The sequence below is a fragment of the Oncorhynchus keta genome, chromosome 14, assembly GCF_023373465.1.
Source record: "Oncorhynchus keta strain PuntledgeMale-10-30-2019 chromosome 14, Oket_V2, whole genome shotgun sequence".
Taxonomy (NCBI): domain Eukaryota; kingdom Metazoa; phylum Chordata; class Actinopteri; order Salmoniformes; family Salmonidae; genus Oncorhynchus; species Oncorhynchus keta.
In genome coordinates, this window is record NC_068434.1 from 39366047 (window position 1) to 39379625 (window position 13579).

The window sequence follows — 13579 nt, forward strand, 5'->3', positions numbered from 1 at the left end:
ATGTTCTGAGCAAGGAACTTAAACGTTAGCTTTCTTACATGGCACATAATGCACTTTTACGTTTTTCTCCAACACTTTGTTTTAGCATTATTTAAACCAAATTGAACATGTTTAATTATTTATTTGAGGCTAAATTGATTTGATTGATGTATTATATTAAGTTAAGTGTTCATTCAGTATTGTTGTAATTGTCATTATTACAAATAAATTTAAATAAATGTTCAATAAAAATATTATATATTTTTTATATTTAAAATCGACCGATTAATCGGTATCGGCCTTTTTGATCCTCCAATAATCAGTATCGGCGTTAAAATCATAATCGGTCGACCTCTATTATGTAGTCATTTTGTGGATTAATACTGTAAAAGTGAATTTGTCCAAATACTTCACATGGAGGCGACTGATATAAATAATATAATAGCCATTTCGCAGAAGCGACTTAGTCATGCGTGCATACATTCTTTACGGATTTGGGGGGAGGGGGGTGTCCCAGGAATCAAAACCACTATTCTGGCATTGCAAGAGTCATGGGCTACAAACTGAGCTACAGAGGACTTTCATTTCTAAACAGTAAAACATTTGTATGAAAATACCCTCAAATAAAAGGGTTTACATCCCTGTTAGTGAGCATTCCTCCTTTGCCAAGATAATCCATCCACATTATGTACTGTTGCCTCATGAAATATTTGATCTGAAATCCAAAATTCTGAAATATAGAGCCCCCCCTCCAAAGTGCTTCACTATCCAAATACATATGGAGGAGAGTGCATGTATGGACTGTCTTCACACAATGGAGGCCTCTCAGCAAATACATTTTCATAAACATCAAAACATTGTGAAAGTGAGCACCAAGAGATCCTATAATAATTATGTGTTCTGTATGTAATTCTATGGTGAGGAAATAGGGAGCCAGAACATTGGGAGTCAGTCCTTATTGATGTGTATGGATTGCATTCATGATGGAGTGCTCAGTACCTCGCTCAAAACACTTAGATCGAGAGCATTGTGTTGGATTACACAAATCACAGAAACTCCAACTAATCCCCATATAGGTTAGGATGGAGAGGGACTCACCGACAATGAGGCCTATTTCACAATGATGGTCGTCGTATCCACAGGTCATCATTGTGCCCACAGTGTCGTTGATTACAGCCACAATGTCAATGTCAAAGTCCTTAGGAAAGATAGAAACATGTCGTAATTAACAAGTGAATCCCTTGGCCAGCATGCCGTGACTGAAACCATTACGCATGATGCAACTCCTATGAGAAACAAGTCAAGATGCAGGGTGTGATCAGGGCCCGTAATCAGAAAGAGTCTCAGAGTAGTAGTGCTGCTCTAGGATCAGGCCCCTTCTGTCCATGTAATCTTATTCATTATGACCTAAAAGGCTAAATTGATCCTAAAAAAATCTGCAGTCCTACTCCGATGTTATAAGCAGCCAATATAATCTGTTTTATATTTTGGGGTGGCTTCCTAGTCTCCTTTTCACCTCATTTAACACTTGATTTAGTTAACAAAAAAGCATCAAGAGTTTCACTTCATACATTAATGAAGAAAAGTTACAAGTGCAACAGAATAGGTCCGGACCCTGTCCAGCAACTCTCTAATCCCAACAACACAGTCACAAAGCAGCATTAATGTTCCATAGCCCTTGCAGAGCAGGGGAAACTAGCCTCTGCCCTGAATTGACACAGAAATCTAAATGAAAACGGTGGCACAACATGTTGTCAAAGCAACACAATGTGAACCTCTGGGTTGCATTTGAGAGTGAGCAGCGAGCTAGTTCAGCCCAGAGGTCTCTGACAGAGCTGGTCCTTCTACTACATGCTAGGAAAGCAGCTGTGTTTCAGCAAATATTGCTTAAGAAATCAACTTGTGTTAGTTTCGAAATCCATGGCTGACAGTACACAATATAATGATGACCTATTCAAATATAATTTGGTGCTTTCCTTGGAAGGACAAAAACACAGTAATTCCATTATAGATCAGGGCAGCGGTCAGGACAAGAGCAAAGCACAAGAACACTCCAATCCTATTTACCCCGCCAAGCATAGTGTAGACTAAGCAAGGGGCGGCAGGGTAGCCTAGTGTTTAGAGCGTTGGACTAGTAACCGGAAGGTTGCAAGTTCAAACCCCCGAGCTGACAAGGTACAAATCTGTCATTCTGCCCCTGAACAGAGGCAGTTAACCCACTGTTCCTAGGCCGCCATTGAAAATAAGAATTTGTTCTTAACTGACTTGCCTAGTTAAATACAGGTAAAATAAATAAAAAATAAAACATGTGGATGGTGCATGCCCTGCATTCAGCAAGTGACTTGTTCATCATCAGACAAACAACAAATAAACAGAAATGTATACTGAATAGCTTGGCTGACAAATAGCACACTCTGCATCTCTAGGGCCTCAAACAGCTCTCTATACACTCCAGGTGCATTCCCATAATTTTTCATGAAAATGTACATTCCCCCCCCAATTTTCTTACAGTATTGAGTGTTTACCAAGGATACTTGAGACAAGCCCATTTAATGCCCCTTCATGTATGACTAAGCAGACTGGCTCTGAACAACAGCTTTTGTCACACATTCAGACTTTTGTACACAAGGAAAAATATAAAAGATATGCACATCCAAAGAAAACATTGTAATGGAATGAGTGTTGTGTAACTCCTGTATTGTATGCTCCCACTGTGGTTTATTGTGAGGCACACAAAACAGATTACATCGATAAAGCAAAAAAGTGGGCTACAACTACTTGTTTTGAATACAACCTCAGGAGAACTACTGTAAAGCTCAATATGAAGAGTTAAACTTAATGGTCGCATACAAAAATGGGTAAAAACATTTATGGATTTTCTTTGTGAAAACAGCAAGCATGGGAACAGACAAACTCACATTCTGTGTGTAATGTGGTTCCCCTGCCTGTTATTAAATATAAATATATAATTGTTTTTAAATCACACAGAAGAACCTTGGGTTATTTGCCTATTGTGTTATAAAAATAATTTGTGGGTGCATCTCTTATTGGGACCGATTTTAGGCACCAATGAATAACTTCTAAACCCCCAAGTGGGTTGAGTACAATGGCATCTTTCTAAACTTGAATAAACACTGTTTCACAGTTAGCCATAATAGTGCTGGTCTGACGACTTCATGCAACACTTTCCGCTTAACCTTAGTGGGTCAAATGATTTGTGTAGCACACAATATCTAGAAAGCTCCTAGAAGTCCAGAAATGATTTGATCTGCTACTGCAATGGCTACTCAGTGCATTAGCTTGGCCTATGAACTTTCTACTGACTCACCCCTCTCTTTTTGATGGCTTTCCTCAGAAGGCTGACCACGTCTCTTCCTTCCACCCCGTGTGACTTGAAGCCCTTGGTCCATGACACCAGAATACTCTGCATGTAGACACACACAAACAGCCACACACACAGGCAATGAAAACTTCTGGAGCATTCTGAAAAATCAGTGACTTTTTTCCCCTTAACTTTCCAATGCGGTCTTCAAAAATGGTCACCCTTCTTATTCCTCACCTCATCCAGTTTGGTTTGCTGGCAGGGGAAGGAGAAGGTAAAGCCCAGAGGAAGCTTCTGATTCTTTATTCCCAGCTTTTCCAGGAAGTTTGCTAGACACTCAGCAATGTGGTCGAAGAGCTTAGGGAGAAACAGAGGGGTGTTCTGTTTTAACATAAAGCAGCAAACTGGTCAATGTGCTAGAAAACCCTTCAGTTCATCCAACCCCATTTATTTTGTATAATAGCAAAATGATAAATGTTACGGTAAAATATTACAAATATTACTTTATAGCCCTTACCAATCACAACCCTTATTGAACACCCTGAGATAAATCTGACAACCTTAAGAGCATCAAAACAGGCACGAAACAGGAGAAAACGGTTTGCTTGTCGAATATCAAAACATTTGTTTTATTTTCAGTTCTCTCAATTCTGTGCCTACTGAACACAACCCTGCATGCATACATCCCTAGTAGTGGTGAGCGATTAGTGCTTTTTGAGGTCGGTTCAGTTTTGGTTCGATTATTTTAAAATGATCACGATATTGATGCTTTTTTTTGTGTGTAAAACATGAAATGCACTATGCATTATGTGGGTAACACAGAATTAAACCAGTATTAAAAAGTATCATGATGGTAGTGACTGCACATTACTGCTTATCACAACTATTATTCACATTATTTGAATAACATATTCTGTTGTGTTTATTACATTTGTTTTATTTGATGACATTTAATTCCAAGTCAACTCATCTCTATAGAGCTGCTGTCTATGCTCTGACAAAAATCACTATTTTAGTAGTTCTTCAAACGTAAATTAAGGCCTACTTTAATGAATGCTGAATACCAACTATCAATTGTCTTATATCATGTATTTTCTGGTAGAGAAGATGTCTGGTAAACAAGTTAATTTCATTCCATTTATCAGTTCTGTCAATTTATTGTCTTTTGTTTGAAACACTCCAGTCAATGTTGAATGAGGACCCTTGCATTCTCAACCAGCTTCACCTGGAATTATTTTCCAACAGTCTTGAAGGAGTTTGCACATATACTGAGCGCTTATTGTTGCTTTTCCTTCACTCTGCGGTCCAACTCATCCCAAACCATCTCAATTGGGTCATGTCTTAAAGTAATGATAGACTTTCATTTCGTTTCTCTTCTTGCCATAATATAGACTTAGTCTTTTACCAAATAGGGCTATTCTTTGTATAAAAATGAATGAGGAGAGGTGTCCAAGCTTTTGACTGGTACTGTAGTTGATTTTATTTAAAACATGGAATGGAAAAAATCCGTTAACAATGTTGGCCAATCTATTTTTTTTGGGGGGTAAGGGACATGGTCCACTCCACTCCCCCCCACTCACCTCTGAGCCACTGCCCCTCATCAGCTCCTCAGGAATAGCATAGATCTGGTTCTCCATCTCCACCTTCTGCTTCCCATTGTCAGACACTTTCACCAGCAGGACCCGGAAGTTGGTCCCACCCAGATCTAGAGCCAGGAAGTCTCCCTTTTCTGGTGGATAAAAAATAAACACTGAAGGTTGGCCCCTAAAACATGTATTTTTCACAACTTGCTGTAAAAGCAATACAAAAAAATGCTAACTCACACCACACACACTACAGTGTTAATTGCAATAGAGATGGTAAAGAATACAAATATATGCTATCAAAGATTTAAGTGGGAATGTGGTGTGTGTCTAGTTAAATATACTACAAGTTCTCCAAATAGCCTGTACCACAATTAGCCCTAATGGTATTTTTAATGAAATAGGGCTCTTTTATAGGCTGTGTTTCTAACACAGCCTATCAAAGCTACATAGCTGCAAACAGATATGACCGCAAGCAGCAAGAATGTGATTGAAGCCAAGTCTCTCGAGCCAGACTAAAATTTTAGAAATACCGGCTTTCTGACATCGCTGCTTTTCCTGCTTATTGTCCTACCATAAACATCCCCTTAACAACAACTGAGGAACTAGTAGCTAGCAAGATGGATATAGGCGGTTGTTCTTAATGACTGCATTTAATGACAATTTTGTGAAGAGTAGTTTTAACACTAATAGTATTTGAAACCAACCAGTGCCAAGGTTATCTAGCATTTACAGTTTTGTATCATTTTCAATACTTAGAACAAAGTAGGTGGGGTGAAGATGAGGCGAACCCTGCTCTCTTGCCTCCGCTCCAGACCCTGGTTGCCCACCAGCCTGACAAGCCAGAGAGGCAGGATGCTTGAGATGACACTGTCTGGAGCCCGATCAAAGTTCCCCTGCATGTCTAAAAGCATGCCATCCTCAGATAGGTTTACAAACAGCAGGGAAGGGAATACAGTGAAATGATAAGGAATGTCTACAGAAAGGTTTATGAAAACAATCTGTGTTCAACATGTAGTTGCACAGGTGGTTTAGCAAAAAACACTTAACACCTGTAAAAAAAAAGTGACCCCCTCAGTTCTAGGTACAGTAGGTGTTATAACAGTACCCGACTCAGAGACTCCTGCAGTGGTACAAACAAACAAGGCTGCAATGGCTGCTGGCGTTTCTCTCCATCTCCCTCCCTCCCTCTCAACAATACGAGTCCCAAGAGCCCTCATCAGACATCGGCTTTGAAATGTAATGTCTGTTCTATTCATTCTAATTCTATGGTACCAAAATAGCCAAATATCTTTGAATGCCCCATTGAAGGTTTAAGTAACCCTAGTCTCTGGCTCTTCCCTCTCCCCCAAGGTAGCAAGCATGTGTTTGGGGCACAGTTGGATGTGTCTGGCACTATGGCTCCGTGTCTGGTGGAGCTGAAGCCTAAGCTGGCCTCATCTGGGACCAGCTGCATCACAACACAGTCAGGTAAACTAATCCCTCTCTCCAGGGGTGAAAGTAAAGCGGTCCGATACGGCAAAATAAATAGTGGAGTACACCGTACCAGTAAAACATGAGCCCGTCACAATAATTAAAACAAAACGTAGAGAAAACTGTAGGCTACTACACCATTGTGTATCATTATCACATGTCAGAGGCATTAACAACCTCTTGAAGCAAGGGGGCACTATTTTTATGTTTGGAAAAATAACGTTCCCAAAGTAAACGGCCTATTTCTCAGGACCAGATGCTAGAATATGCATATAATTGACAGCTTAGGATAGAAAACACTCTAAAGTTTCCAAAACTGTAAAAATGCTGTCTGAGTATAACAGAACTGATATTTTGAAACCCCTGTGTTCCTATGCATCCCTATTGCCCATTGAAAGGGATATCAACCAGATTCATTTTTCTATGACTTCCCTAAGGTGTCAGCCTTTAGACCTAGTTTCAGGCTTTTATTTTGAAGAATGAGCAAAGAACAACCATATTGCGTAAGTGGACAGGTGGGGGCTCTCAGGTGATTTGTGCGCAAAAGAGAGGCGGCCATTGTTACTCCCGGTCCTAGTGAAAAGCAAACTGTCCCGGTTGATATATTATCGAATAGATATTTGAAAAACACCTTGAGGATTGATTATTAAAAAACGTTTGACATGTTTCTGTGTACATTATGGATATAATTTGGAAGTTTTGTCTGCGTTGTCGTGACCGCTCTTTCCGGTGGATTCTTGGGCATAACGCACCAAACTAACAGAGGTATTTGGATATAAAAAATATCTTTATGGAACAAAAGGAACATTTGTTGTCTAACTGGGAGTCTCGTGAGTGAAAACATCCGAAGATCAAAGGTAAATGATTCATTTGATTGCTTTTCTGATTTCTGTGACCAAGTTACCTGATGCTAGGTGTACTTATTGTTTTGTTAGGCTATCGATAAACTTCCAAACGCTTGTATTGCTTTCGCTGTAAAGCATAATTTCAAAATCTGAGACGACAGGGTGATTAACAAAAGGCTAAGCTGTGTTTCGCTATATTTCACTTGTGATTTCATGAATATGAATATTTTCTAGTAATATTATTTGACTGTTGCGCTATGCTATTCAGTGTTGCTGATGACAAATATACCGGATCCGGGATGGGTGGTTCCAAGAGGTTATTAAAAAGTGAAATGACAAATCTTTACGTCTAGGCCCAGAGAGATCCTATTCAAGTAATAGGAATTCTATATGTAACTATATGATTTATGCAGATAAAATGTTTAGGTACGGATATAGGAGGTCCCAGAATAAATTAATTCTACTTATGTTAGTCAAGCGTTTCAAAGAGGAAAATTACAGACCGGGTGACAGTTACTTCACGTTTCAGGGAAGGTGATCATTTTTTGCCTTTATTTAAAATGGATAAGTCATTGAGATCACTTTCACAACAATCTGACCAAAAAGGAGCAATGAATCAAATGGCAAAGCAGACCAGTGACGTTGCAAACAGAATACACCATTAGCTACTCCTTAGGTTCAATATGCACATACTACTACACCCCTTTGGTGTGGTCATTTCTAACCCCAGACCCCCTCCCTGACTGTCTCCCAGGCTCGCTCTGCTGGCGTTTTCTAGGGGGTGAAGGCATAATGCCCAACACTGCAGGAACCCACAGATGGGACGTCTCATGATGCGGTGCAGTAAGCGTGTCAGCTCGACACAAACACCCTGGAGGTGAGGGTTTCAGTAATAACTGGGACGTCTCATGATGCGGTGCAGTAAGCGTGTCAGCTCGACACAAACACCCTGGAGGTGAGGGTTTCAGTAATAACTGGCTGTGTCATGTTATAACCTCTGGGTAATAACTGGCTGTTGTAAGTGGTGTATGCTCCTCAGACTGGATGAGAGTTTAGGAACAGTATGGGCCAGTACATGCTGTTCTAGTTACCTGGTTATGTCATGCTATAACCTCTGCTCACCAGACTGGCTGTGGACCAGAGTGTTCTGCTAAATATCAGTGTTTTCCACAATTGCATAGAGTCTCTGGTACATTAGAATGCCTTGATTACATCCAAATTCAAAGCGAAATTATTGAATAATGAAGTAAGATGGCACAGACAGAAATGACAGCTCTCCTTCTAGCTCCTAAGTAACTATACAGTATTTTGCTTTTGTGTGTAATTTCTTACATTATTAGCACAGAACGTTTGTGTTATTACATACAGCCAGAAATACATTTTGGAAATCAGAGCAGCAGTAACTCACCACCATTAAGAATCTCAAACATATATTTTGATTTGTTTAACACTTTGGCAACTACATGATTCCATGTGCTATTTCATTGCTTTGATGTCTTCACTATTATTCTACAATGTAGAAAATAGTTTAAAAAAATATATAAAAAAACCTTTGAATGAGTATGTGTTCTAAAAAATCTTGACCAGTAGTGAGTGAGAAACTCAGCAAAAAAAACAGATGTCCTTTTTCAGGACCCTGTCTTTCAAAGATCATTCATAAAAATCCAAATAGCTTCACAGGGTTTAAACAGGGTTTAAACACTGTTTCCCATGCGTGTTCAATGAACCATTCATGAACATGCACCTGTGTAACGGTCATTAAGACACTAACAGCTTACAGACTAGAGGTTGACGGATTATGATTTTTCAACGCCGATAACAATTATTGGATGACCAAAAAAAGCCGGTACTGATTAATCAGCCGATTTAGATAGATCTAGACATCTAATCGGGGGCGGCAGCGTAGCCTAGTGGTTAGAGCGTTGGACTAGTAACCAGAAGGTTGCAAGTTCAAACCCCCGAGCTGACAAGGTACAAATCTGTCGTTCTGCCCCTGAACAGGCAGTTAACCCACTGTTCCCAGGCCGTCATTGAAAATAAGAATATGTTCTTAACTGACTTGCCTGGTTAAATAAAGGTAAAATTAAAATGACAATTACAACTATACTGAATGAACACTGATTTCAACACAGTTCGCAACAAGCCAGGCGACCCAAACTGCTGCATGTACCCTGACTCTGCATAAACTGAATGCAAGAAAAGTGACAATTTGAGGCAACGCAGGACAAGCTAGTTAAACTGGTAATATCGTCAACCATGTATAGAAAACATAATCACTAGTTAAGATTGATTGTTTTTTACAAGATACGTTTAATGCTAGCTAGCAACTTACCATGGCTCCTTGCTGTCTGCACTCGCGTAACAGGTGGTCAAGCCTGCCACGCAGTCTCCGGAATGGCCAAATATAAATTGGCCATTCCGATTAATCGGTCGACCTCTACTACTTACGGTAGGCAATTAAGGTCACAGTTTGAAAATGTAGGACACTAAAGAGGCCTTTCTACGGACTCTGAAAAACACCAAAAGAAAGATGCCCAGAGTCCCTGCTCATCTGCGTGAACATGCTTAGGCATGCTGCAAGGAAGCATGAGGACTGCAGATGTGGCTAGGGCAATAGATTGCAATGTCCGTACTGTGAGACGCCTAAGACAGCGCTACAGGGAGATAGGACGGACAGCTGATCGTCCTCGCAGTGGCCGACCACATGTAACAACACCTGTATAGGATGGCAACAACAACTGCCCAAGTTACACCAGGAACGCACGATCCCTCCATCAGTGCTCTGACTGTCCGCAACAGGCTGAGAGGCTGGACTGAGGGCTTGTATGTCTGTTGTAAGGCAGGTCCTCACCAGACATCACCGGCAACAATGTTGCCGATGGGCACAAACCCTCCGTCGCTGGACCAGACAGACAATTTTAACATAAAGCTGTAACGTAACAAAATGTGGAAAAACTCAGTTCTGAATACTTTCCGAATGCACTGTAGCCTAGTTAATATGAAGTGGAAAAAAGTAACCTGCTGATTAGCCGGCAGCCAGCGCTAATGGAAGACACTGGAGTATGAGGAAAACACTGGAGTATGAGGATGGAGGTTGTGGGGGTGTTATAGTATGCAAAAGCAGTGTTTAATCAGAACGATTTATTTCAAAATGACAGATCCAGTCTGAAAACTGTCCCATCTACATGTCCTTTTATGTTTTACAGAACAACCAGTTATCCAGAATCATGCTACTGAGCCTGAACAATAATTCTTCCATTGCACCAGGGGACAGATTGAGAATGAAAACAGACCACTTACTATACAGTGGCAGCAGAAGCGCCTGGAGGAGCAATGGCGATGCCCATCATCACCATGGCACCCAGCACAGCATGCAAATTGTAATCTCTTCCCCTCTCCATCTCTACTGCTGTAGGATGCAGAGAAGATGAAGGCAGCTTTCAAGAAGTTATTGTCATGTGCACAAGTACAGTGAAATGCCTTTCTTGCCAACTCTTTCCCAACAACGCAGTAATCAATAACAGTAGTACTACACCGCTGTGACAACTCATCTACATCCATGGTAATGTGGATGACAACAGACCCAAGTCAGCCGGCCCCCACTCACACCCAAGTTGTGCCACAAATGCACTCAACTGAATGGTTCTACAAAGTCAACAAGGGTGAGATGCTACAGATCTCCAATGGCATACGTTGACTAAGGATCAAAATGTTATTCTTACATCCAGGTAACATCTTGCCAATGTGAAAACAATCTCTACAGTACATATTCCTAACTCAATTTCATAAGTCAGAAAATGTGGGCGCTTACTGGGTTGAGGCTGCACCTACTTTCCGGCCTGGTTTGTGAAGATTAGGCACCAAACCAGAGTGTGATGCTGAATATGAATATGGCGGTTGTGAGGGTGTATTATTGTGCAAAGGAAGTTTTTAACCTCTAGGGTAGGGGGCAGTATTTTCACCTCCGGATGAAAAGTGTGCCCAAAGTAAACTGCCTGTTACTCAGGCCCAGAAGCTAGGATATGCATATAATTAGTAGATTTGGATAGAAAACACTCTAAAGTTTCCAAAACTGTTCAAATAATGTCTGAGTAAACCTGAGAAAAATCCATCCAGGAAGTGGAATTATTTTCATGTGGCTGTTTTTCAACTCAATGCCTATAGAGAGAATCCAATGGGTTATAAATCCGGTTGCAGTTCCTATGGCTTCCACTAGATGTCAGACTTTAGACATTCCAAGATGCCGTAGCAGTCAAGACGTCTTTGTCCTGTCCCTTGTATATCGTTTTACACATTTTTCGTCGCATATCCTTTAAAATATTTAGTTAAACCTCATCATCTAAATACTCTCCTGCAACCCGCCTCTCACCCAATGTGGCGTGGATCTGCTTTTTCCCCCCTAAAGAATTTATATTTACTTCGGATCTGGAATCCTTCAACTGAAGCTAGCCAGCTACCTACCAGATATTAGTCAGCAAACCATTGCCAGCGGCCATCCGCTAACCTTCAGCTCGGAAAGCTCTCGCCAGTTCGAACAACGTGACGCTAACCAGAGTATAACGGACCTGTTATTTTTATCCCCGGATTTCTACCTTAACCTGTTGCGACTCTATGGGCAGTATTTTCATTTTTTGGAAAAAAACATTCCTGTACCCTTATCCTACTTCTCCTCTGTTCCTCTGGTGATGTGGAGGTTAATCCAGGTCCTGCAGTGCCTAGCTCCACTCCCACCCCCCAGGTGCTCTCATTTGTTGACTTCCGTAAATGTAAAAAAAAAACTTGGTTTCATGCATGTTAACATTAGAAGCCTACTCCCCAAGTCTGTTTTACTCACTGCTTTAGCACACTACCAACCCAGATGTCTTAGCCGTGTCTGAATCCTGGCTTAGGAAAACCACCAAAAACTCTGAAATCTCCATTGCTAACTATAACGTTTTCCGCCAAGATAGAACTGCCAAAGGGGGTGGTGTTGCAATTTACTGCAAAGATAGAAAGTAATACAGAACTCTGCAGACTAAGTCTGTACCCAAACAATTTGAGCTTCTACTTCTAAAAATTCACCTTTCCAGAAACAAGTCTCTCACTGTTGCCGCTTGCTATAGACCTCCCTCTGCCCCCAGCTGTGCCCTCGATACTATATATGTGAACTGATTGCCCCCCATCTATCTTCTGAGCTCGTGCTACTAGGTGACCTAAACTGGGCCATCCTACAAACTAAGCTTGATGCCCTCAATCTCACACAAATTATCAAGGAACCTACCAGGTACAACCCCAAATCAGTAAACACGGGCACCCTCATAGATGTCATCCTAACTAATTCGCCCTCCAAATACACCTCTGCTGTTTTCAATCAAGATCTCAGCGATCACTGCCTCATTGCCTGCATCCTTGATGGGTCTGCGACCAAACGACCACCCCTCATCACTGTCAAACGCTCCCTGAAACAATTCTGCGATCAGGCCTTTCTAATCGACCTGGCCGGGGTATCCTGGAATGACATTGACGTTATCCCATCAGTAGAAGATGCCTGGCTATTCATTAAAAGTGCCTTCCTCACCATCTTAAATAAGCATGCCCCTCTCAAAAAATGTAGAACTAGGAATAGCTATCGTCCTTGGTTCACGCCATACCTGTCTGCCCTTGACCAGCACAAAAACATCCTGTGGCGTTCAGCATTAGCATCGAATAGCCCCCGTGATATGCAACTTTTCAGGGAAGTTAGGAACAAATATACACAGGCAGTTAGAAAAGCTAAGGCAAACTTTTTCAAACAGAAAAAGTAGTACCAACTCAAAGAAGTTCTGGACACTGCTGTCCACTGCACTGCTCTGAGGCTAGGAAACATTGTCACCACCGATAAATCCGCTATAATTGAGAATTTCAAAAAGCATTTCTCTACGGCTGGCCATGCTTTCCACATCGCTACCCCTACCCCGGTCAATTGCCCGGCACCCTCCACAGCAACCCGCCAAAGTCCCCACCATTTCTCCTTTACCCAAATCCAGATAGCCGATGTTCTGAAAGAGCTGCAAAATCTGGACCCCTACAAATCAGCCGGGCCAGACAATCTGGACCCTCTTCTTTCTAAACTTATCTGACGAAGTTGTTGCAACCCTTATTACTAGCCTGTTCAACCGCTTTCGTATTGTCTGAGATTCCCAAAGATTGGAAGGCTGTCGCAGTCATCCCCCTCTTCAAAGGGGGTGACACTCTAGACCCAAACTGCTACAGACCTATATCTATCCTACCCTGTCTTTCTAAGGTCTTCAAAAGCCAAGTTAACAAACAGATTACTGACCATTTCGAATCCCACCATACCTTCTCCGCTATGCAATCTGGTTTCAGAGATGGTCATTCTTATTGGCAGGCTCGACAGC

At 41.4% G+C, this 13579-nt stretch overlaps 1 protein-coding gene across 3 annotated transcripts in view; it reads right to left on the bottom strand.

Annotated features, from left to right (window-relative positions):
* The window catches only part of LOC118393388 (hexokinase-2), a 66135-nt gene that overhangs the window by 27684 nt on the left and 24872 nt on the right, over positions 1-13579 (bottom strand). For 2 of the 3 annotated variants that reach the window (XM_052461740.1, XM_035786026.2), the window contains exons 3-6: positions 4882-5030; positions 3539-3658; positions 3308-3403; positions 1078-1177 (exon numbers count right to left, since the gene is read on the bottom strand). In XM_052461740.1, coding sequence (XP_052317700.1) covers positions 1078-1177; positions 3308-3403; positions 3539-3658; positions 4882-5030 — 465 coding nt within the window. Of the gene's footprint in view, positions 1-1077; positions 1178-3307; positions 3404-3538; positions 3659-4881; positions 5031-10502; positions 10612-13579 lie in introns of all 3 variants that reach the window. The other variant, XM_035786027.2, reaches the window with a different exon arrangement.